Source organism: Lichtheimia ornata (genome assembly GCF_029851405.1).
Source record: "Lichtheimia ornata isolate CBS 291.66 chromosome Unknown scaffold00096, whole genome shotgun sequence".
Taxonomy (NCBI): domain Eukaryota; kingdom Fungi; phylum Mucoromycota; class Mucoromycetes; order Mucorales; family Lichtheimiaceae; genus Lichtheimia; species Lichtheimia ornata.
Window position 1 is genome coordinate 71,415 of NW_026695416.1, and position 21,614 is coordinate 93,028.

General features: G+C 43.6%; 8 protein-coding genes across 8 annotated transcripts; all 8 read left to right on the forward strand.

Moving 5' to 3' along the window:
- Positions 1-611: 611 nt before the first annotated feature.
- On the forward strand, positions 612-830 carry O0I10_011656 (uncharacterized protein; the record flags this gene model as incomplete). Its single annotated transcript, XM_058491620.1, has 1 exon — positions 612-830. The coding sequence occupies one exon, from the start codon at positions 612-614 to the stop codon at positions 828-830; it is 219 nt and encodes a 72-aa protein (XP_058337625.1).
- Positions 831-1,508: 678 nt separating this feature from the next.
- O0I10_011657 (uncharacterized protein) lies at positions 1,509-3,461 on the forward strand (the record flags this gene model as incomplete). Its single annotated transcript, XM_058491621.1, has 2 exons — positions 1,509-2,226; positions 2,299-3,461. 2 exons carry the CDS (start codon positions 1,509-1,511, stop codon positions 3,459-3,461), a joined length of 1,881 nt encoding a protein of 626 aa, XP_058337626.1.
- Positions 3,462-4,051: 590 nt separating this feature from the next.
- Positions 4,052-6,117, forward strand: O0I10_011658 (uncharacterized protein; the record flags this gene model as incomplete). The annotated part of the gene is made up of 2 exons (XM_058491622.1): positions 4,052-4,763; positions 4,829-6,117. The coding sequence occupies 2 exons, from the start codon at positions 4,052-4,054 to the stop codon at positions 6,115-6,117; spliced, it is 2,001 nt and encodes a 666-aa protein (XP_058337627.1).
- Positions 6,118-6,583: 466 nt separating this feature from the next.
- Positions 6,584-8,521, forward strand: O0I10_011659 (uncharacterized protein; the record flags this gene model as incomplete). Its single annotated transcript, XM_058491623.1, has 2 exons — positions 6,584-7,298; positions 7,371-8,521. 2 exons carry the CDS (start codon positions 6,584-6,586, stop codon positions 8,519-8,521), a joined length of 1,866 nt encoding a protein of 621 aa, XP_058337628.1.
- Positions 8,522-9,045: 524 nt separating this feature from the next.
- O0I10_011660 (uncharacterized protein) lies at positions 9,046-10,977 on the forward strand (the record flags this gene model as incomplete). Its single annotated transcript, XM_058491624.1, has 2 exons — positions 9,046-9,760; positions 9,827-10,977. 2 exons carry the CDS (start codon positions 9,046-9,048, stop codon positions 10,975-10,977), a joined length of 1,866 nt encoding a protein of 621 aa, XP_058337629.1.
- Positions 10,978-11,550: 573 nt separating this feature from the next.
- O0I10_011661 (uncharacterized protein) lies at positions 11,551-12,835 on the forward strand (the record flags this gene model as incomplete). The annotated part of the gene is made up of 2 exons (XM_058491625.1): positions 11,551-12,271; positions 12,411-12,835. 2 exons carry the CDS (start codon positions 11,551-11,553, stop codon positions 12,833-12,835), a joined length of 1,146 nt encoding a protein of 381 aa, XP_058337630.1.
- A 529-nt stretch (positions 12,836-13,364) lies between these two features.
- O0I10_011662 (uncharacterized protein) lies at positions 13,365-15,330 on the forward strand (the record flags this gene model as incomplete). The annotated part of the gene is made up of 2 exons (XM_058491626.1): positions 13,365-14,079; positions 14,153-15,330. The coding sequence occupies 2 exons, from the start codon at positions 13,365-13,367 to the stop codon at positions 15,328-15,330; spliced, it is 1,893 nt and encodes a 630-aa protein (XP_058337631.1).
- A 358-nt stretch (positions 15,331-15,688) lies between these two features.
- Positions 15,689-17,659, forward strand: O0I10_011663 (uncharacterized protein; the record flags this gene model as incomplete). The annotated part of the gene is made up of 2 exons (XM_058491627.1): positions 15,689-16,403; positions 16,473-17,659. The coding sequence occupies 2 exons, from the start codon at positions 15,689-15,691 to the stop codon at positions 17,657-17,659; spliced, it is 1,902 nt and encodes a 633-aa protein (XP_058337632.1).
- Between the last annotated feature and the right edge of the window lie 3,955 nt (positions 17,660-21,614).

Here is a 21,614-nt window from a genome sequence, read left to right on the forward strand (position 1 = left end):
TTGAATGTTCATGCAAAACAAAGCTGTATAGACACCGCTTTTCCTGCAACATGAGCACCTTGTAGCGCTTTTCAATAGAATAGAATTCACGATGATGGTTTCGTATGAATAAAAACGCCAACAATGTGTATTGGATGGCACGCTTATTTGACATCGTCCATTGCGTAAATGATCCCCTTGATCAATCTTTGAGTTCCTCCATAATAAAGTTTCAGTCTGCAGCGGTTGACCTTCAAAACACCAATAAAGGAGAGACTTGTTGATCAAGGAGTGCAGCTTGCATACGAAGCGGAGTAAACTTGTTTGCAGCTTTACTGCATAGCACGGATGACAGCATTAGCAAGAATTTTGATATATACTTTGCTCTTTTCGATGATGACATTTTGACAACATACAAAGGGTCACAAGTCGGTACGCCATATGCAAAGTGGATATGCGCTATCGTTGGCATCGTTGCGGATTACATTTATACAGCCCTCCCTAAACCTTGAAATCCCACAACTATAAAAATGGCAGCGTTGAGGGGCATTGTACATTACCAATATCACTCAATCATGATGAACTTGAAGCTTTCCCTTTTTATTACCCTTGCTCTCTTTGCACTTACGGTGATGTCCCAGCAGCAAGGTCCCAAGGCAGCTCAACCAGACGGCGCAAGCCCCGCAGCCCCAGATCCAAATGCTCCAGCCGCTCCTGCTGCTCCTGCTGATCCTGAGAAGCATGAAGCTGCTTCTAGCGCTATACGTACCATTGATGAATGCAAACCGAAATGCCAATCACAAATCGGGGACAACCTTTTTGACTGCATGATAAAGTGTCGATATGGTTAATTATCAGCGCTTCTATGGACAACCGGTGTATGAGTAGTGAAGACTATTGTTCCTTACTGTACCAGTCTATTTTGACAATAAATCATTGGTTTCATATCATCTATTTGTATAAAAAAGAATAAATCTAGCAACCAGCCCGAGTGCTATGTGATTGTCAACACTTGAAGTGTAACATGAGGTGTGGGAGCTTTCCATACATATCACCGTTACCTGCCACGACTAACATGTCTTCAAAATACAGCACCGATTTGGGTCTGCTTTGGTCCGTGTGATGCGTGAGCTTGCCGTCCAAGATAATGGGATGTATAAAATGGTTTATGATAATGTTGTTTGTTTAGCAAATGCAATTGACACATTTGGCTGTATAATCATCATGCAATCCAACAAGATGACATCGCGTCGTAAAGTGTGTGGTTTATTAGGATTGCAATAACTTTAACACTAAGGAAAATAGCAAATTCATATTGATGAATCCATAACTAATCACACCATAGCCTAGTTTGATTATGGTCGGGTGCCTTCATTCCCTATTCGAAATAGCAGGAAGAAGCATCATTCATCAGCTTGATGCGTGTCTTGTATAACCAGCAGGTACAAACTCCCCCGACTTTTCCTTTCAGCTTGTCTTTTTCGCTTTTACAACTTTGCTGCACTCAGACGCTCATACACCACGTACGAATGACCGTTGTCGAGAACATTAGGTGGTGCGAATTACTAGAGGACACCATTGTCACAGCTCAACATGGTAATGACGGCAACCGAATTGCCACGGCAACCGAGACTCTACAACAACTGACACGGCAATTCGTCAAGGTGCTCAATGAACGTGCCATGCTTTTAGCCAACAGTGCACAGTTTGATACAGCGTTACGTGATGCAGCAGCAATAGTCGCCTTATTACCGGGATCAGCACTTGGATACTTGTGTATGGGAGTCGTGTATTGTCAACAAGGCCATCATGCAGCAGCGATTTCCATATACGACCAAGGCCTTGAAGCAGTGCCTGAATCCGATGCCTATTATCAGCAACTCCACCAACATCGATTGACAGCAGTAGCCAACAGCAACAAACGCGTCGATTTCATCAGCCGGTTGCCATTCGATGTTGTCGTTACCAACATTATACCAAGGATGGACCAGCGAGCCTATTTGGATCCGGATGTGTTGTATGAGCCTCTTTACGTATCACATACATGGCAGGAGCGTATCTTGCAGCAATCCAAGGGCTTGAACTTTCAATTTTGTAAGCAGGTCGAGACGTTTATTAAGGACCATACACAACTCATTCAATTTGCACCCTATGTTCAGACCTTGAGTGGTTGTCTATTGGACGTTCATTTGGATGATCTCTTTTCTCGAGCACACTTTTCCAATCTAAAAGAACTCGATATATTCTGTAAGTGATGGTTGATGGATGGGATTCACGTGGCATGATGCTAATTGCGACCTATTTTTTTTTCTTTGTTAGGCCCTCATGGTTTAACGCCTCGCCTTCCATTGATCCATGGATTACAAATGATTGCTGATTCACTTACACACTTGGGCATTTATCAGTGTCCTGAACTTGAATTGCGTGATATCCTGGAGACATGTCCCAATCTTGTATCCCTGAAAACAATGGATGTGGATGCAGGTATGCCATTATCATCAAGTTATCCCAAGATCAAGCTCCTTGAACTCCACGAACAACGAGAGCAAGCCCACACGCATGAACACATGGTCGATGTCCTAAGTCGATTTCCTTCCTTACGTATGCTGAAGATTACACCAATGTGCACCTCCACTGTTTTGCCTATCCTACGCCAGCATTGTCCTTATCTAGAGGCTATTTCTTTGCGGTGCACGAGCCCGGATTTTGGCGTAACTACAGCAAATGATCATCAAGATCGAAAAGGGATCACATCAGCTTATTTGGGAGGTGCCGATTTTTATCATCAAGATGACCTGATCGAGTTCTTATACATGCAGAGAGAGTCATTGGAGATCCTGGATTTTCACGGCAGACTTCAAGTCAACAATGCCTTTTGGGAAATATCAGCTGATGGGCGAGTTCAACCTCGTAATACAAGTTCACACCCTGAGAAGGACCCGTTATCTCCATCATCATTTACGCGATTGGTTGACCTTCGGTTTACGAGTATTATTCCATCTTCAAGTATGCCTATGCTACTGTGGATTGTATTGAACGCACCCAACCTCAACGCCATCCATATCTATAATTCAAATTTTCAACCATCTGTCGCAAACGCCATTATCAAATTGGGTCATCTCCAAAAGGTACAAATCGAAGAGGACTACATTATGGGACACACAGACGACAATATCATCGACGGCTACTACCATGGAATTCGCCAATTCTTTGAGCATCATGTTGCCTTGGGGGATCACTCAACACTCAAACATGTGGTTGTGCACATGCCCTTTGTGAATGCATTTGAACAAACATGGTTGCCTTTATTATCACAATTGAGATGCCTCAAGGTCCTTGAATTACGCGGTAAAATCGCTTATGGGGATTGCACCCTTGCCGATAATTGCATACCCATCATGAAAAGGATACGCCGAGACTGCCCCGCTCTCGAAACGTTGATGGTTAATGGGAAGGTGCCGATTTGGTTAGCGGACTCATAGAGCCTTTTGCATCATCATCATCATCATCATCTGAAACTTGAATTCCACCACGATTAGAGCACTATCATTATCCAAAGATGTCCTTATTTATTTCGGGAAAAGTCCATATTGAATACCATACTTTATCTATAATAAATGCGAACATTCGTTTTCATCCCAAGGTCTTATCTTTGCATGAGCGTCAAATTGCAATCTTTATTAAAGAAGTATCTTGCCCGCGTTATGCACAACAACATGAAATCGATTCCTAAATACAGCCAACCGACATTGCATCTTTTGGTTTATGTATAATGTATGCATCATTTACTTGCTTAACGGGGTGGTTGGCAGATGATGGTTTAATATGGCAAGGTACACCCTGCTCTGTTCATGCTGGGATCATCGCACAAGATACACATCGCAGCAGTGGTTTACTTCTTTGGATGCTGGTTGCATTAGAACCTTATTTCATGTATCGAGTTTTCTATTCTACCATGCTGAGTGTGGTTCTTTTAATGTGCTGAAATTCCACTGACAAGTCCCCTTTTGTTCCGGCTTGACACCTCTTCCTTCATTCAATACGCTCACCAACACACGCACACGCACAACGAATGGCAACAATAGTGAACATTGCCTGCTCCGAATTGCTGAAGAACCCCATTGTCACAGCTGAGCATGGCAATGACGGCAACCGAATTGCATCAGCAACAGAGACTTTGCAGGAAACGGCCCACCAATTCGTCCAAGTGCTCAATGAACGTGCCATGCTTTTAGCCAACAGTGCACAGTTTGATACAGCTTTACGTGATGCAGCAGCCATAAAGACCATATCACCGGAATCAGGGCTTGGATATTTGTGTATGGGAGACGTGTATTGTCAACAAGGCCATCATGCAGCAGCGATTTCCATATACGACCAAGGCCTTGAAGCAGTGCCTGAATGCGATGCCTATTATCAGCAACTCCACCAACATCGATTGACAGCAGTAGCCAACAACAACAAACGCGTCGATTTCATCAGCCGGTTGCCATTCGATGTTGTCGTTACCAACATTATACCAAGGATGCAGCCCGATTTCTATTCTGAATCATCGTGCAAGCTTCTTTACATGTCACGTGCATGGCAGGAGCGCATCTTGCAGCAACCCAAGGGCATACGGTTCTCCTTTGGCGAGGAAACCAACACATTCAAAGATGGCCATGCGCAGCTCATTCGATTTGCTCCCTATGTCCAGTACTTGGGTGGTTCTCTGGTCGGCGTGCATTTGGATGATCTCTTTTCTCGAGCAAGCTTTTCCAATCTAAAAGAACTCAGTATATTCTGTAAGTGTGGATGATGGTTTATCACGTTGCATGACGATGGAAACGAATGATTCCTATATTATCAGGTGGTCCTACAACGCCTCATGTGCCATTGATCCATGGTCTGAAATTGATTGCTGATCCATTGACTCGTTTGACTCTCCTTGAATGCCCTGGTCTTCAATTACGTGACATTTTGGAGACGTGTCCCAATCTTGTATATCTCAAAACAATGGATGTGGATGCCGTTATGCCCTTATCATTGTCATCAATTTATCCCAAGATGAAGCACCTTGTACTTTACCGACTACAACAAAGAGCTCGCACGCATGAGAATATGGTTGATGTCCTAAGCCGATTCCCTTCCTTACGTATGCTAAAGATATCGCCAATGCCTGCCACCACTATCTTGCCTATCTTACACAAGCATTGTCCTGATCTACAAGCTATTTCTTTCGAGTGCTGGAGCCCGGATGTTGCCGTAACTACAACAACTGTTGGAGAAGGGATTGCATCAGCTTATTTGGGCGGCGAGAACGTTCATTATCGACATGACTTGATCGAGTTCTTATACGAGCAAAGCAATTCATTGGAGGTCTTCCATTTTCATGGCACGCTTGAAATCAACAATGCTCTTTGGGAAATATCAGATGATGGGCAAGTTCAACCTCATACCACACCTTTAAGGGTTGCGAACGACCTGTCATCTCCATTATCATTCACACGATTGGTTGACCTTCGGTTTACGAATACTGATCCATCTTCAGGTGTGCCTATGATACTATGGATTGTATTGAACGCACCCAACCTCAGCGCCATCCATCTCCCTCATTCCCATTTTCAACCTGCTGTTGCAAAAGCCATGATCAAATTGAAGTATCTTCGAAAGGTGGAAGTCGAACAGAACGACACCACAGACGACATAGAACAGATACGCGAGGAGCTTCTTGGCGACTTGGATGACGATACCATCGACGACAATACCATCGACAACAATTACGATGGCATCCACCAGTTCTTTCAGCATCACATTGCCTTGGGGGATCACTCAACACTCCAGCATGTGGTGGTGCGCGTGTACTTTGTGAGTGCATATCGACAAACATGGCTGCCTTTATTATCACGACTGAGATGCCTCAAGATCCTCGAATTATGCGGTCGAAACAGCTACACGGATTGCTTCGTTGCCAATAATTGCAAACACATCTTGAAAAGGATACGCCGAGACTGTCCCGCGTTCGAAAGGTTAATCATCAATCGAAGAATATCCAATTGGTTAGCACCATCACCATCATCACCATCATCCGAGACATCATCATCACCATCATCCGAGACATCATCCGAGCCATCATCATCATCACCATCTGGACTTTGATATTATAAAGATATCCAAACACAACCTTTTATCGGCAAAAGTACATATTCAATACCATACTTCATATATAAATTGAGCGTTTGCTTTCATCCCATGATCGTATCTTTACACGAGCATCAATTGTATTCTTTACCAAAGCAGCACACTTCTCAGACTATGTACAACATGCGATCAATCGTCTCAATAAAGCCATCTGGCAACTAGCATTGCATCTTTTGCTTTTATGTATAACGGTGGTATCATCTACTTGCATAATGAGATGGCTGGCAGTCATTACTGTGTGATGTTTTGAATATGAAAAGTCAACCCCTTTCTCTCCAATGCATATTGCAATACATTCATGAAGCTGAGTTGTGGGGATTGACAACAACACAGGTTGCCATGGACGCCAAATTCCAGCGACCAGTCATTTTCTGTTTCGGCTTGATACCTCTTCTTTCCACGCACACAACAACACACACAACCAATGACCGTGGAAGGCAACATTAGCTGGTCCGAATTGCTGAAGCCCACCATTACCACAGCTCAACATGATAATGACGACAACCGAATTGCCATGGCAACCGAGACGTTGAAGCAAGCAGCACGACGATTCGTCGAGGTGCTCAATGAGCGTGCAAGACTATTAGCAAAAAGTGCTCAGTTTGAGACAGCGTTACGTGATGCAGCAGCTATAAGGGCCATATTACCTGAATCAGGACTTGGATATTTGTGTAATGGTGACATTTATGGGCAGCAAGGGCACTACAATGAAGCTATTGCCATATACGATCAAGGGCTTGAAGCAGTACCGCATTCTGATCCATATTATCAGCAACTCCAACAAAATCGAATGGAAGCAGTAATCAACAACAACAAACGCGTGGACTTTATCAGCCGGTTGCCATTGGATATCGTTATCACCAATATTATACCAAGGATGGAGCCAGCCTATTTGGACCCGGATGTATTGTATGAGCCTCTTTATGTATCACGTACCTGGCAGGAGCGTATCTTGCAGCAACCCAAGGGCTTGAAGTTTCAATTTCGTAGAGCAGTCGTCACCTTCAAAAATGGCCATGCACAGCTCATCCGATTTGCACCCTATGTACAGACCTTGAGTGCTTCTCTGTTGGACGTTCATTTGGATGACCTCTTTTCTCGTGCACACTTTTCCAATCTAAAAGAACTCGAGGTATTCAGTAAGTGGTGTGGATGATGGATGGCATGTCACGTGGAATGATGCTAATTGCAATCGATCCTCTGTTTATCAGGCCCTCATGGTTCAACTCCTCGCCTTCCATTGATCCATGGATTACAAATCATTGCTGATTCACTTACACACTTGGCCGTCTATCAGTGTCCTGGCCTTGAATTGGGTGATCTCCTGCAAACATGTCCCAATCTTGTATCTCTCAAAACAATGCGTGTGGATGCAATTAGGCCGTTATCATCAAGTTATCCCAAGATCAAGCTCCTTGAACTCGACGAAAGACTAGATCAAACCCACACGCATGATCATATGGTCGACGTCCTAAGTCGATTTCCTTCCTTACGTATGCTAAAGATATCGCCAATGCCTGCCACCACTATTTTGCCTATCTTACACAAGCATTGTCCTTATCTACAGGCTGTTTCTTTGGGGTGCAGGAGCCCCGATTTTGACGTAACTGCAGCAAATGGTCATCTAAATCGAAAAGGGATCACATCAGCTTATTTGGGCCATGCCAAGTTTTATCAAGATGATGTTACCGAGTTCTTATACCAGCAGAGAGATTCATTGGAGATCCTCGAGTTTCATGGCAAGCTTGAAGTCAACAATGCTCGTTGGAAAATATCAGCTGATGGGCGAGTTCAACCTCATAGTACAAGTTTGCGGATTGAGAACGACTTGTCATCTCCAGTATCATTTACACGATTAGTCGACCTTCGGTTTACGGATATTGCTCCATATATACAAGATGTCCCTATGTTACAGTGGATTGTATGGAACGCACCCAGCCTCAACGCAATCGACATCCCTCTTTCATATTTTCAGCCTGACATTGCGAAAGCCATGATCAAATTGAATCATCTTAAAAGGGTACAAATCGTAGACAACGACATTAACAGCGAAATCCTCGATGATAACGACGATGGCTTACAGCAATTCTTTGATTATCATGTCGCTATGGGGGATCGCTCAACACTCGAACATGTAGTTGTGCAAATGGACTTTTTGGATGCGGCTAAACAAACATGGTTGTCTTTATTATCAAGATTGAGATGCCTCAAGATCCTCGAAATAGGCGGTGACAGAAGCGTCACGTATTGCACCATTGACGATAATTGCATACCCATCATAAAAAGGATACGCCGAGACTGCCACGCTCTTGAAAAGTTAATGGTTAATGGGAAGGTGCCAATTTGGTTATCGGACTCATAGAACCTTTGCATCATCATCATCATCATCATCCGAGTCATAGCTATTATAGTTATCCAAAGACGACCTTATTTATTGAATACCATACTTTATCTATAATTTAAACAATTGTTTTCATCCCATAATCGTATCTTTACATGAGCATCAATTGCATTCTTTCTTAGATTATGTACAACATGCTATCATTCATTCAATAAGCCATCTGATATTGCATCTTTTGCTTTATGTATGTGTGCATCATTTACTTGCTTAACGGGGTGGTTGGCAGATGATGGTTTAATATGGCAAGGTACATCCTGCTCTGTTCATGCTGGGATCATCGCACAAGATACACATCGCAGTAGTAGTTTATTACTTTGGATGCTTGTTGCATTAGAACCTTATTTCATTTATCGAGTTTTCTATTCTACCATCTTGTGTTGGCTTCTTTTGTGTGCTGAAATTCCACCGACAAATTCCGTTTTGTTTCGGCTTGACACCTCTGCTTTGTTCAACACCACACCACAACACACCCATACAAACAACGAATGACCTTGGAAGGCAACATTAGCCTGACCGAATTGCTCAAACGCCCAATCCCAACAGCTCAACATGGTGATGGCGAGAACCGAATTGCGTCAACAACCGAAGCTTTAAAACAAGCAGCCCACCGATTCGTTGATGTGCTCAATGAGCGTGCCATGCTTTTAGCCAACAGTGCCCAGTTTGATAGAGCGCTACATGATGCAGCAGCAATAAGAGCCATGTTACCAGGATCAGGGCTTGGATACTTGTGTACAGGAGACGTGTATTGTCAACAAGGGCATCATGCAGCAGCCATTTCCATATACGATCAAGGGCTTGAAGCAGCACCAGAATCAGATCCATATCACCAGCAACTCCAACAACAACGCGAGAAAGCCATAGCCAACAACAACAAACGCGTCGACTTTATCAGCAAGTTGCCATTGGATATCGTTATCACCAACATTCTACCAAGGATGAAGACGCTTTTATTTTCACATTCGTTATACGAGCCTCTTTATGTGTCACGTGCCTGGCAGAAGCGCATCTTGCAGCAACCTCACGGCTTGGACTTTCATTTTAACCAAGAGGAGGACAGCTTCAAAAGTGGTCATGATCAACTTGTCCGGTTTGCACCCTATGTTCAGAGCTTACAAGGTGGTATCATGGGCGACGTTCGTTTGGATGATCTCTTTACACGAGCACGCTTTTCCAATCTAAAAGAGCTGGTGTTACAGTGTAAGTGTGGATAATAGCATGTCGCATCGAATGATAAATGTGAATGACATTTTTCTTCTCTACTAGGTGATCCTGAAACTCCTCGCCTTCCATTGATCCATGGCCTGCAACTGATTGCTGATTCACTGACACGCTTGACCCTCTTCGAGTGCCGTGATATTCAATTACGTGATATCTTGGAGACATGTCCGAATCTCGAATTTCTCAAAGCCACGGATGTGGATGCTTTCATGCCTTTATCGCCTTCAACAATTTATCCCAAGATGAAGCACCTTGCACTTTACCAACAACCAACAAGAGCCCGCAAGCATGAGAATATGGTCGATGTCCTAAGACGATTCCCTTCTTTGCGTGTGCTGGAAATCTCGCCAATGCCCGATTCCAGTCTTTTGCCTATCCTACACAAGAGTTGTCCCTATCTACAGGTCCTTTTTTACGAGCTCGTGAGCCAGTATTTTGGAACAACTGCAACAAAGATTCATCCAAATCGAGAAGGGATCACATCAGCTTATTTGGGCGGTGACGACTTTTATCATCAAGACGACCTCATCGAGTTTTTGTGTGCGCAGAGAAATTCATTGGAGATCCTTGATTTTCGTGGCACGCATGAGATCGAGAATGCCTTGTGGGAATTGTCAACTGATGGGCGAGTTCTACCTCAAAGGAGTACAAGTTTACAAGAGAACAACGATCCTTCATCCTCAGTGACATTTACGCGACTGATCGACCTTCGGTTTATCGATATCAATCCATTGAGAAATATGCCTATGATCCTGTGGATTGTATTGAACGCTCCCAATCTCAACGCCATCCATATCTTCAATTCGCATTTTAAACCTGATGTCGCAAAAGCGTTGATCAAGTTGAAGCAGCTTCGAAAGGTAGAAATCGAACACAACGACGTACGAGACATGAACGACAATATCATCCACGACAACTACGAAGGAATCCATCAGTTCTTTGAATATCATGCTGCCTTGGGGGATCATTCGACACTCGAACATGTGGCTGTGCTCATGGACTCTTTGAATGCGTCTAAGCAAACATGGTTGCCCTTGTTACCACAATTGCGATGTCTCAAGATCCTCGAAATACGCGGTGAAGGTGCTTGTGGGGATTGCGTTATTGCCAAAAATTGCATACCCATCATTGAAAGGATACGCCAATACTGTCCGTCTCTCAAAAAGTTGGTCATTAATGGGGAGCGCAGAGTTTGATAGTGGTCCCCTAGAACCTTTGCATCATCATCATCGTCATCATCGTATGAGCCTTAGATTGTATAATAAAGATAACCTTATTTATATCGTCAAAAGTCCATATTGAATACCACACTTCATCTATAATAAATTCAACACTCATATTATCCCATGACCAGATCTTCGCATGAGCGTCAATTCCACTCTTTAATCAAAGAAGTACCCTTCTAGTATTATGTACAACAACATGAAATACATTCCTAAACACAGCCATCTAACATTGCATCTTTTGGTTTATGTATTATGGTGGCATTCATTTACTTGATTAATGGGGGCGGTTGGCAGTTGATGCTTTGAAATAGCAAGGTACACTGTTCTGTTCATAGTGGGATCATTGCATAAGCTACACATCGCAGCAGTAGTTTATTTCTTTGGATGCTTGTTACATAAGAACCTTATTCCATTTATCGCGTTTACTATTTTACCATCTTGAGTGGACGTCTTTTTGTGTGCTGAGATCCCACCAACAAGTCTTCTTCCGTTTCGGCTTGCTGCCTCTTCTTTGTTCAACACACACAGCAACATCCACAACGAATGACTAAGGAAGGCAACATTAGCTGGTCCAAATTACTCGAGAACCCCATTGTCACAGCTCAGCATGGTAATGACGGCAACCGCATTGCCACAGCAACCGAGTCTTTGAAGGAGACAGCCCACCAATTCGCCCAATTCCTTAGTGAACGTGCCAAGTTGTTAGCCAACAGTGCCCAGTTTGAAAGAGCGTTACGGGATGTAGCAGCCATAAGAGCCATATTACCAGGATCAGGACTTGGATACTTGTGTATGGGAGACGTGTATTGTCAGCAAGGACATCATTCCGCAGCCATTTCCATATATGATCAAGGACTTGAAACGGTACCTGAATCGGATCCATATTATCAGCAGCTTCAGCAGCATCGAATGGCAGCAGTAGCCAATAACGATAAACGCATCGACTTTATTAGCCAATTGCCATTGGATATTGTTATCACCCATATTGTACCAAGGATGGAGCAGCCGGCATGTTTGGATTCAGAGGTGTTGTATGAGCCTCTTTATGTATCACGTACGTGGCAGGAGCGTATCTTGCAGCAATCCAATGGCTTGGCTTTTGATTTTGGCAAAGAGACGACCACCTTCAAGAGGGGCCATGCTCAACTTGTCCGGTTCGCACCCTATGTTGAGACCTTGAGTGTTTGTTTGTTGGAAAACGTGCATTTGGATGATCTCTTTTCTCGTGCACACTTTTCCAATCTAAAAGAACTCGATATCTTTTGTAAGTGGCGATGGGGATGATGACATTTCACGGAGTGGATCTCGTAGTCCAAGTGAACGTCTTGGGAGCGACCTGTCATCTCCATTATCATTCACACGATTGGTCGACCTTCGATTCACGGATATTGATCCATCTTCAGGTGTGCCTATGATACTGTGGATCGTATTGAACGCACCCAGCCTCAACGCTATCCATACCTATATTATACATTTTCGGCCTGATGTCGCAAAAGCCATGACCAAATTGAAGCATCTTCGAAAGGTACATATTGAGAAAGACCACAGCGTCATCATGCTGAATTACGATGGCATCCGCCAATTCTTTGAATATCATGTTTCCATGGGGGAGCACTCAACACTCGAGCATGTCGTTGTGGATATGAACTTTGTGGATCCGTCTCAAGAAGAATGGTTGCCGTTGTTGTTACGATTGAAATCCCTCAAGATTTTTGAATTACACGCTGATGACATCGCCGAAGAGTGTCATCCCATCTTTGGAAGGCTGCTTCAAGACTGCCCCACTATCGAAGAATACATCGTCACTGGAGACCACTACGTTATATAGATGTGTCACCAGTAGTGCTGTGACATTATCGAGAAGAATAAACAACACCCATACTAGGTCTTATTCCTTGAATGTGTCTTTCTTTATTCATTATACCCATACCCTCATCAGATTATGTGCAACATGCAATTGATCTTCTCAATAAAGTCTAACGACGTTGAATCTTTAGCGTGTTTCCTTGCGTAATGGGGGTGACTGGCAGTCGATATTGTGGGGATGACTTGGTATGACTTGGTATGGCAAGGCAAACCTTGTCTCTCTAATATGGCGATACCACGCGGTCATGATAGGGCTACCATACACGCTACACGTCGCGTCTTTGGAATGATTTCTTTGAATGCTTTATAAAAAGGATCTCATTTCATTTATCTGGTTTCCTGTTCTACCATATGAGTTGAGCGGGTTGACAACAACACAAGTTGAGTTGCCAAGCTGACTTTTGTATGCTGAAATTCCAACGACAAGTTGTGTTCTGTTTCGGCTTGACACCTTTCCTTTGTTCAACACAAACCACAGCACACCACAGCGAATGGCAACTATAGAGGACATTAGCTGGACTGAATTACTGAAGAACACCATCGTCACAGCTCAACATGGTAATGGCAGCAACCGAATTGCCACGGCAACCGAGACTCTGCAACAAACAGCACAGCGATTCGTCGAGGTGCTCAATGAACGTGCCAGGCTTTTAGCCAACAGTGCTCAATTTGATACAGCGTTACGTGATGCAGCAGCTATAAGAGCCATATTTCCTGGATCAGGACTTGGATATTTGTGTAATGGTGACATTTATGGGCAACAAGGACACTACGATGCAGCAATTTCCATATACGATCAAGGGCTTGAAGCAGTACCTGTTTCGGATCCATGTTATCAACAGCTTCAGCAACATCGAATGACAGCCGTATCCAGCAACAACAAACGCGTGGATTTTATCAGCCGGTTGCCATTGGATATTGTCGTCACCAACATCTTACCAAGGGTGGATCATTTGTACTGTTCAAATACACCATGCGAGTTTCTTTACATATCACGTGCATGGCAGGAGCGTATCTTGAGGCAACCCAACGGCTTACGATTCAACTTTGGCTATCGATGGGTTCGCTCATTAGAAAAGGACCATACGCAGCTCATCCGATTTGCACCCTATGTCCAAAGCTTACAAGGGGGTATTACCGACGCTCGTTTGGGTGATCTGTTTTCTCGAGCACGCTTTTCTAATCTAAAGAAACTGGATATAAAATGTAAGTGTGGATGATGGATGGCATACCACGTGATAGGATGATGAAACCATTAATGCATTGCTTATATTATTAGGTGATCCTACAACACCTCGCCTTCCCTTCATCCATGGATTACGATTGATTGCCGATTCACTTACACACTTGACCATCTCTGACTGCCCTGGCCTTCAATTACGTGATATCCTGGAGACATGTCCCAATCTTGTATTTTTGAAAGCAACGAATGTGGATGCGGTCATGCCTTTGTCGTCGCCATCAAGCTATCCCAATCTCAAGTATCTTTCACTTGACCGACAAGTGCAACGAACCCTCGAGCATGAAGATGTGATGGATGTCCTAAAACGACTTCCTTCTTTACGTATGATGGAAATCTCGCCAATGCCCGACACCACTTGTTTGACTATCCTACACAAGCATTGTCCTTATCTACAATTCATTTCTTTCGAGAGCTGGATACCGGATTACGGCTTACTTACAGCAAATGTTGATCCAAATCGAAAAGGCGTCATATCAGCGTATTTCAATGGCGACCGATTCTATTATCAAGATGACCTGATTGAGTTTTTGTACGCACAGAGAAATTCATTGGAGATCTTCAGATTTGGTGGCGTGCATGAAATCGAGAATGCCTTTTGGGAATTATCAGATGATGGGCGAGTCAAACCTCATAGTCCAAGTGAACATCTTAAGGTCGACCTGTCATCTCCATTTTCATTTACACGCCTGAAACACCTTTCTTTTACGGATATGTTTCCATATAAAAATGTGCCTATGATCCTGTGGATTGTATTGAATGCTCCCAAACTCAACGCCATCGAGATCCCTAATTCCCATTTCAAGCCTGAGGTCGCAAAAGCCTTGAACAAGTTGAAGCATATTCGAAAGGTAGAGATCTCACACAACGATGTACACGACATGGACGACAATATCATCGACGACGACTACGAAGGAATCCACCTGTTCTTGGAGCATCATGCTGCTTTGGGGGATCAATCGACACTTGAACATGTGATTGTGCAAATGGACTTTGTGGATGCGTCTGAACAAACATGGTTGTCGTTATTACCACAATTGAGATGTCTCAAGGTCCTCGAAATACGCGGTGAAGGTGCTACTGGGGATTGCACCCTTGCCAAAAATTGCACACCCATCATTGAAAGGATACACCGAGAATCCCCCGCTCTCGAAAAGTTAATTATTAATAGAAAGTGCAGAGTTGGTAGGCGGTCTCATAGAGTCTTTGCATCATAGTCATCCGAATCTTAGATGTATCACAATTAGAGTAGCACCGTTATCTAAAGACGACCTTGTTCCTTACCCAAAGCCCACACTTCATCCCTTATTAAAGAAAACTCTCCTCGGATTATGTACAAAATGCATCTTTTATTTTATGTATAATGATGGCATCATTTACTTTGCTTAATAGGGTGGTGGGATGGTACACACATGCTGGGATTATCATACAAGTTATATGCATTCTTCGAGATTTCTATGCTACCAACTTGAGTTGAACGGGCTGACACCATGCTGGATTCAAACGACAAGCCATCTTCTGTTTCGGCTTGAAACCTCTGCTTTGTTTCATACGCACACCTCAAGTCGAATCACCATGGAAGACAACATTGACTTGGCCGAATTGGTGAAGCCCTCCATCCTCACAGCTCAACATGGCAATGGCAAAAAACGAATTGCAGAGGCAACCGAGTCTCTTCAGCAAGCGATGCACCAATTCGTCGAGCTCCTTAATGATCGTGCAAGGCTGTTTGCCGACAGTGCTCAGTTTGATAGCGCCTTACAGGATGCAGCAACCATACGAACCTTATTACCAGGATCAGCGCTTGGATACTTGTGTACTGGATATGTGCATTGTCAACAAGGATGTTATGCAGCAGCGGTTGCCATGTACGACCAAGGGCTTGAAGCCGTACCTGAATCGGATGCCTATTATAAGCACCTCCAGCAACACCGATTGACAGCAATTGCCAACAATAGTAAGCGGGTCGATTTCATCAGCCGGTTGCCATTGGATATCGTTGTCACCAACATTCTACCAAGGGTGAAGCCCAAATGCTATTCTGAATCATCATCACCATGCGAACACCTCTTTGTGTCTCGTACCTGGCAGAAGCGCATCTTGCAACAACCTGATGGCGTTAACTTTGATTTTGGCCAAGAGGGACGCACCTTCAAGAAGGGTCATGATGAACTTGTTCGATGCGCATCCTACGTTCAGAGCCTATCTGGTGCTATTACAGGGGAGGTTCGTTTGGATGAACTCTTTTCTCGTGCACGCTTTTCCAATCTTAAGCAACTCGACTTAAACTGTAAGTATGCGTGGCGTATATAGTATATACATGATATGGATGAAATGACTAACATCTTGGTTTCTATAGGCGCTTTTTCCATTCCTCATCGTCCACTCTTAAACGGCTTGCGAATGATTGCTGATTCACTCACACACTTGGTCATTGATGGATATCCTTGCGATATCAAATTACGCGATGTCTTGGAATCATGTCCCAACCTTATATTGTTGACAACGGAGGAAGTGGCCGCTGTTTTGCCTTCTGATGCATGTTATCCCAAAATCATGCACCTTGCTCTTCATTCCATATCAGACACAGCTCCCAGTCATGACCATATGGATGATCTCCTAAGCCGCTTCCCTTCTTTGGTGTCATTCCAAATCACCCCAATGCCTGAATCAAGTGTCCTGGCCCTTCTACCCAAACATTGCCCGCATCTGCAAATCCTTTATTTCGGAAGCTTGGAGTTTGACTCCAGCAAACTGATTACTCATCCTGGTCGTAAAGGAATCACAATGGCTGAGATATCTGGTGAAGACATGTATCATCAAGATGACCTGATCCGGTTCTTGCACGTGCATCAAAATTCACTTGAGAGGATTGTAATTGACGCCGAGGTTGATGTTAAGAATCGTGCATGGAAGTTACAGCACGAGCAAGTTATACCCGAAGATGAAGAAGATGCACTTTTATGTTCTGAAAACGACCCAACGCAATCAGAAACTTCGTTCCCGCAGCTGGTGGATATGGTGGTTTCCGATCCAGTACCATCGAAAAGCCAAGCTCTTATCACCAGGATCATATCGAATGCGCCCAATCTCAAATCGATCAGCCTCCCCCATTCACATCTTGAAGAACCTCATATAGCCGACGCTATGATTGACTTGAAGCATCTTTCCAAATTGAGGGTCACGCGGTCCAAGTCGAGAAATTTCGTCATTGGTGGCGTCGCTAAATTCTTGACATCTCATATTACAAGGGGTCTCCTTTCAACGCTGGAAGAATTGACTCTACACGCGAACCAAGCCATGCTTGAAGTATCGTGGATACCTTTGGTTTCCAATCTGCATTGCCTTAAGAATTTGGAATTGGTCTCCCCTGACATTTCTCGAGAGTGGTTCTTTATACTGAAACAGATAGGCCAAGGATGTCGCTCCCTTGAAAGTTTAAAGCTCGGTACCAAGCGTTGCAAATTGGTTGATGGTAGCATCGAGTCCCTGGATGAACTTATGGAGGAGTTGCAAGAAGATATACCAAAGGTCATTATCAAATAAAGTAGGAAACGTATGATAATGCGTCGCTTCATGATCACCACGTATATATATTCGGTCATGTTGAATAGTCTCCTTTTTGCATATCATCATTCCCACTTTTTCCTCCCCAATTATCAATGAAAGCAAGTCATTCATATCACCCATCCCATACTGTACTATTGAAGCTGAAGAGAATTAGTTAAAGAGTGTTTTCTTTATAAACAAACAACGAGGGGGTAGAAAAAAATGAGCTCACGGAGAAGAACGAGAACAATGAATCCCATAAATGATTATCACCCAACATGAACACATGGCAAATCCTTATTGTATGCTCCTCATCCATATGTAACACCTCCCCTGTAACCAGTATTCTCCTCGTTGTGAAGCTACCCCATCACTTGATCCATCCAAAACCACGATCCTCACAATGCACTCCACGTCTTGTAAATTCATGGTATTGCCAATATCCAACCCTTACCACCATGATTCCCGCAATGCAATAGTGTATGTCACGAAGCAGATGTATTACCGATTTGAACGTTGTCATGATACAAAGGGGCTACAGTACTGGTAAATGGATCATCCATGGTGGTCATAGTCTCGCTGTTGCACATGGTGGTGGAATAGCGTCCATGGGCCATGGGATGCTGCCGATAAAAGAAAAGGTGTGTGTGTTGGCAAGAGGACGTTCGTTTCAACCAGCAGGTCCAACCATCCAATCCATCATCCTCAGCATGATCCACTTGAATTTTGTCATAGTTGATCCAAAAGCTATAGCCCTATCCAAGCACCATTGATAAGTTGAAGTTCGTCACCTTCTCTGGTACCAATCACGTCATGCTCTTGAAGAAAAGTGATTGCTGCTTCCGATATCCTTGTCATTGCGTATCGTCCAAAAGACCTTATGAAACTGGTTCTTCGAACACGAGCGCCAATTGCCACATAAATGACACATCATCATCCATCCTAAACCATGATGATCATGTTAAAAAGATCCCTTTCTCTACCAACATCCCCAATCCATTTCATGTTTACCTTGGTACATTGATGTATTATCCGGAAAATTGCTATCCCGAGTAACCAAATGGATGTCGCGAAGCTGTTTGACGTGATGCCCAATGCAGAGTGCTGCTGTTGAGAATAAAAGGGTATGCTGGATCCAGTCATCAAGGCATTATGAACCGCAACGCGTGAAAAGGAGTAGCTCGTATAATGCAATATGGCCTTATCCACCAGTGAGCTTGTCAAAGGTCGTAATCTGGAAGAAGCGACGCGTTCTTGCCGTGTTTATTGAGGCGTTCAGGCAAGTGGGTTATTCAGTTGGCGTAATGTGTTGTGTCATGTGCTGTTGAAGGAAGAGAGATGTGTCGAACAAGTGGTTGTTGCAAGTGGCATTGGGAGCAAGTGGTGGGTTGAGACGAGGTTGGTGTTGAGAAGAAGGCTGGCCAAGACCCGCATGCCACGTCGGCTGTTTTTATCCCCTCTGTCAAAGTATGGTCGTCATGTGACACAAGCACATCATCATCCCAAAGCATGCACAAGGGAAAGACATCGCTGTGTTGATCGATAGAGACGAGTCATCTATACCATGGATATGAATTCATCTCCATACAGTATTGTACCTGGAAGACCCCTTATTATGATGTGTCGGCCTACGCTTCTTAAAATGACAGGTCACCTGATAAATCGTGTAGCAAGATCACTCCTTATGTAGATAGATGTTCATGCAAAATAAAGTCGTATATGTGGACGCCATCATTTTCTTGCAACATGAACAAAAATAAGATCTTTATGGCATAGGGTTTCATATTCAGAATAAACGTCAACAGTGGATTGGTCGCTTACAAGCACATACATGTATCAAGAACACTTGCCACCACATGCACATTGCGTATTTATTAAACGGTTCCATTGATCGACCAATGAGCTTCAGCATGATAGCTCCACCGAATGAATTAGCGTCTATGGAGGGGGCGTTCAAAATACATACTCAGTACAGGGGATCCAGAAAGTACCCGCATATCAAGCAGTGCAACTTGCAAACGAGATGGCTTAAATATTACTTGTATCTTTACTCACGTCAATGACAACATTACATAGCGATGGTCATCGGCTGGTATAAGATCATTAGATGTAATGAAGTCTCTGGCAGTGTGGGAGCACGATAAAGTGTATATGTACCTTGCTCTTTTCGATAGCAACATCTTTGCAATACGCAGAGGCTGAGTTGTTGGGCGAACTCTATTCCGTATGATAAACGTAGAAATAACCGCTGCAACTCTTTAACTCCTTAATATGCATCAATGTACGTAGGCGTGGAGCTGGCAGTAGATTCTCTTGCTCTCCGTACAAGATTAAGGTATCCATGACAACGTTCGTACACCTCTTCTCCTTACGATGTTGTGAAAATACGCCTCATAGATCTCCTTAAACTTTGAAATTCAACGACTTTATAAATGGTAGCGTTGAGGAGCATACATCATCAGTCGCACTCAACCAATGATGAACTTTAAGCTTTCCGTTTTTATTACCCTTGCCCTGTTTGCCCTTACGGTGTTGTCTCAGCAGCAAGACCCCAATGCAGTCCAAGGAAGCAACCCGAACACTGCATCTCCTGCTCCAGATACTCCAAAAGATCCTATACTTTCTTTTCTTAAGAAAGCTCTTTCTGCTTACACTAAAGGTGTCCGTGGACAATTTGACGATATGCATAAACAGTATACAGAGGACAAAACCATGACCGCATACAACGCATGCATGAAGAAATGTGACCAAGAACCAGGTTATCCAATTGGGTGTTACAATCGTTGTTCCTTAGAACGTGCAGATGCAAGACGGCAATGACCAATCGAGGGATCAGCAGTAAAAGATACGGTGCCCTTACAAGTCGCTTGCCGTTTAATTAGATTGTATGTACGTAATTGACCTTGTCATTAAACTACTTGAATATTACATCAGCTGAATAATCGAGGGTCAATGTTTGTTTCGCTGATGGTAATCAATCCTACATACATCCCACAATCAGCCCAAAGTTCTAGTGATTGTCAACGCTGAAAATGTAACCTGATGTACGTATCCTGGTATCGGGTTTGCTGATGCCTTTGTGGTACCAGACTTCCTCCCACCATTCTTCATAAGTACATTTCCACCTGATGATGGTAGCTGATCTTCTACGATACTTGGCCACTCATCAAATGCGAAGCTGAGAGCTTGCCATAAGTCTCTTAAATTGTAGCTTCGATTTCATGTATGGCATAAATCATTGATCGGAGACTATTGCCATCATCCAATAATGGCACCTCTCAAACCACTTGTTGTGCTCAAGTGGCACGAAAAGAGACATTGTTAGAGAATGTGAAAAGAAAAGTCGTTGGCATTATCATACGTAGCCGATAAGCATAGTACACGACTGTAAATATTCGTCGTCATGGCAACCCAGCACAGGGGTGACATAACAGCTTCCCATATCTATCGCAACGGCTTCATCACCTTCACCATCCATCAAGTTACCATGACCTTCGACATTAATAAATACAATAGCTATGATGTTGACAGGTACATAAATGTGCCACTTTATTTTCATCCATGTATCACGTATCCATTTACGATTCCTTGATCCATCCACCCAAAAACCACAATCCTCACAATGCCCTCCATGTCTTGTAAATCCATGATATCATCAATATCCACCATCACTGCCATGAGTCCTGCATGCAATTTCTTGAATGAAATATGTATTGACGTCTTTTTTATAGTCAAAGGTTTGCTTTAAAAGGAAGTTTGCCACCCAGCTCCCGATGCATCGATCCAACTGTAGGCCTAGCGTAGATGCATGTTGCTCATACATTAAGAGAGCTCTCATCCGTAACAGGGAAAGATCCTTAGCCTCCCATGTACGGTTCATGGCATCGATCCCTGCAGAGGAGGCTTGCTTGACAAAGTCATAGAAAATTTCATCATGGCGAGGTCCTGTGAG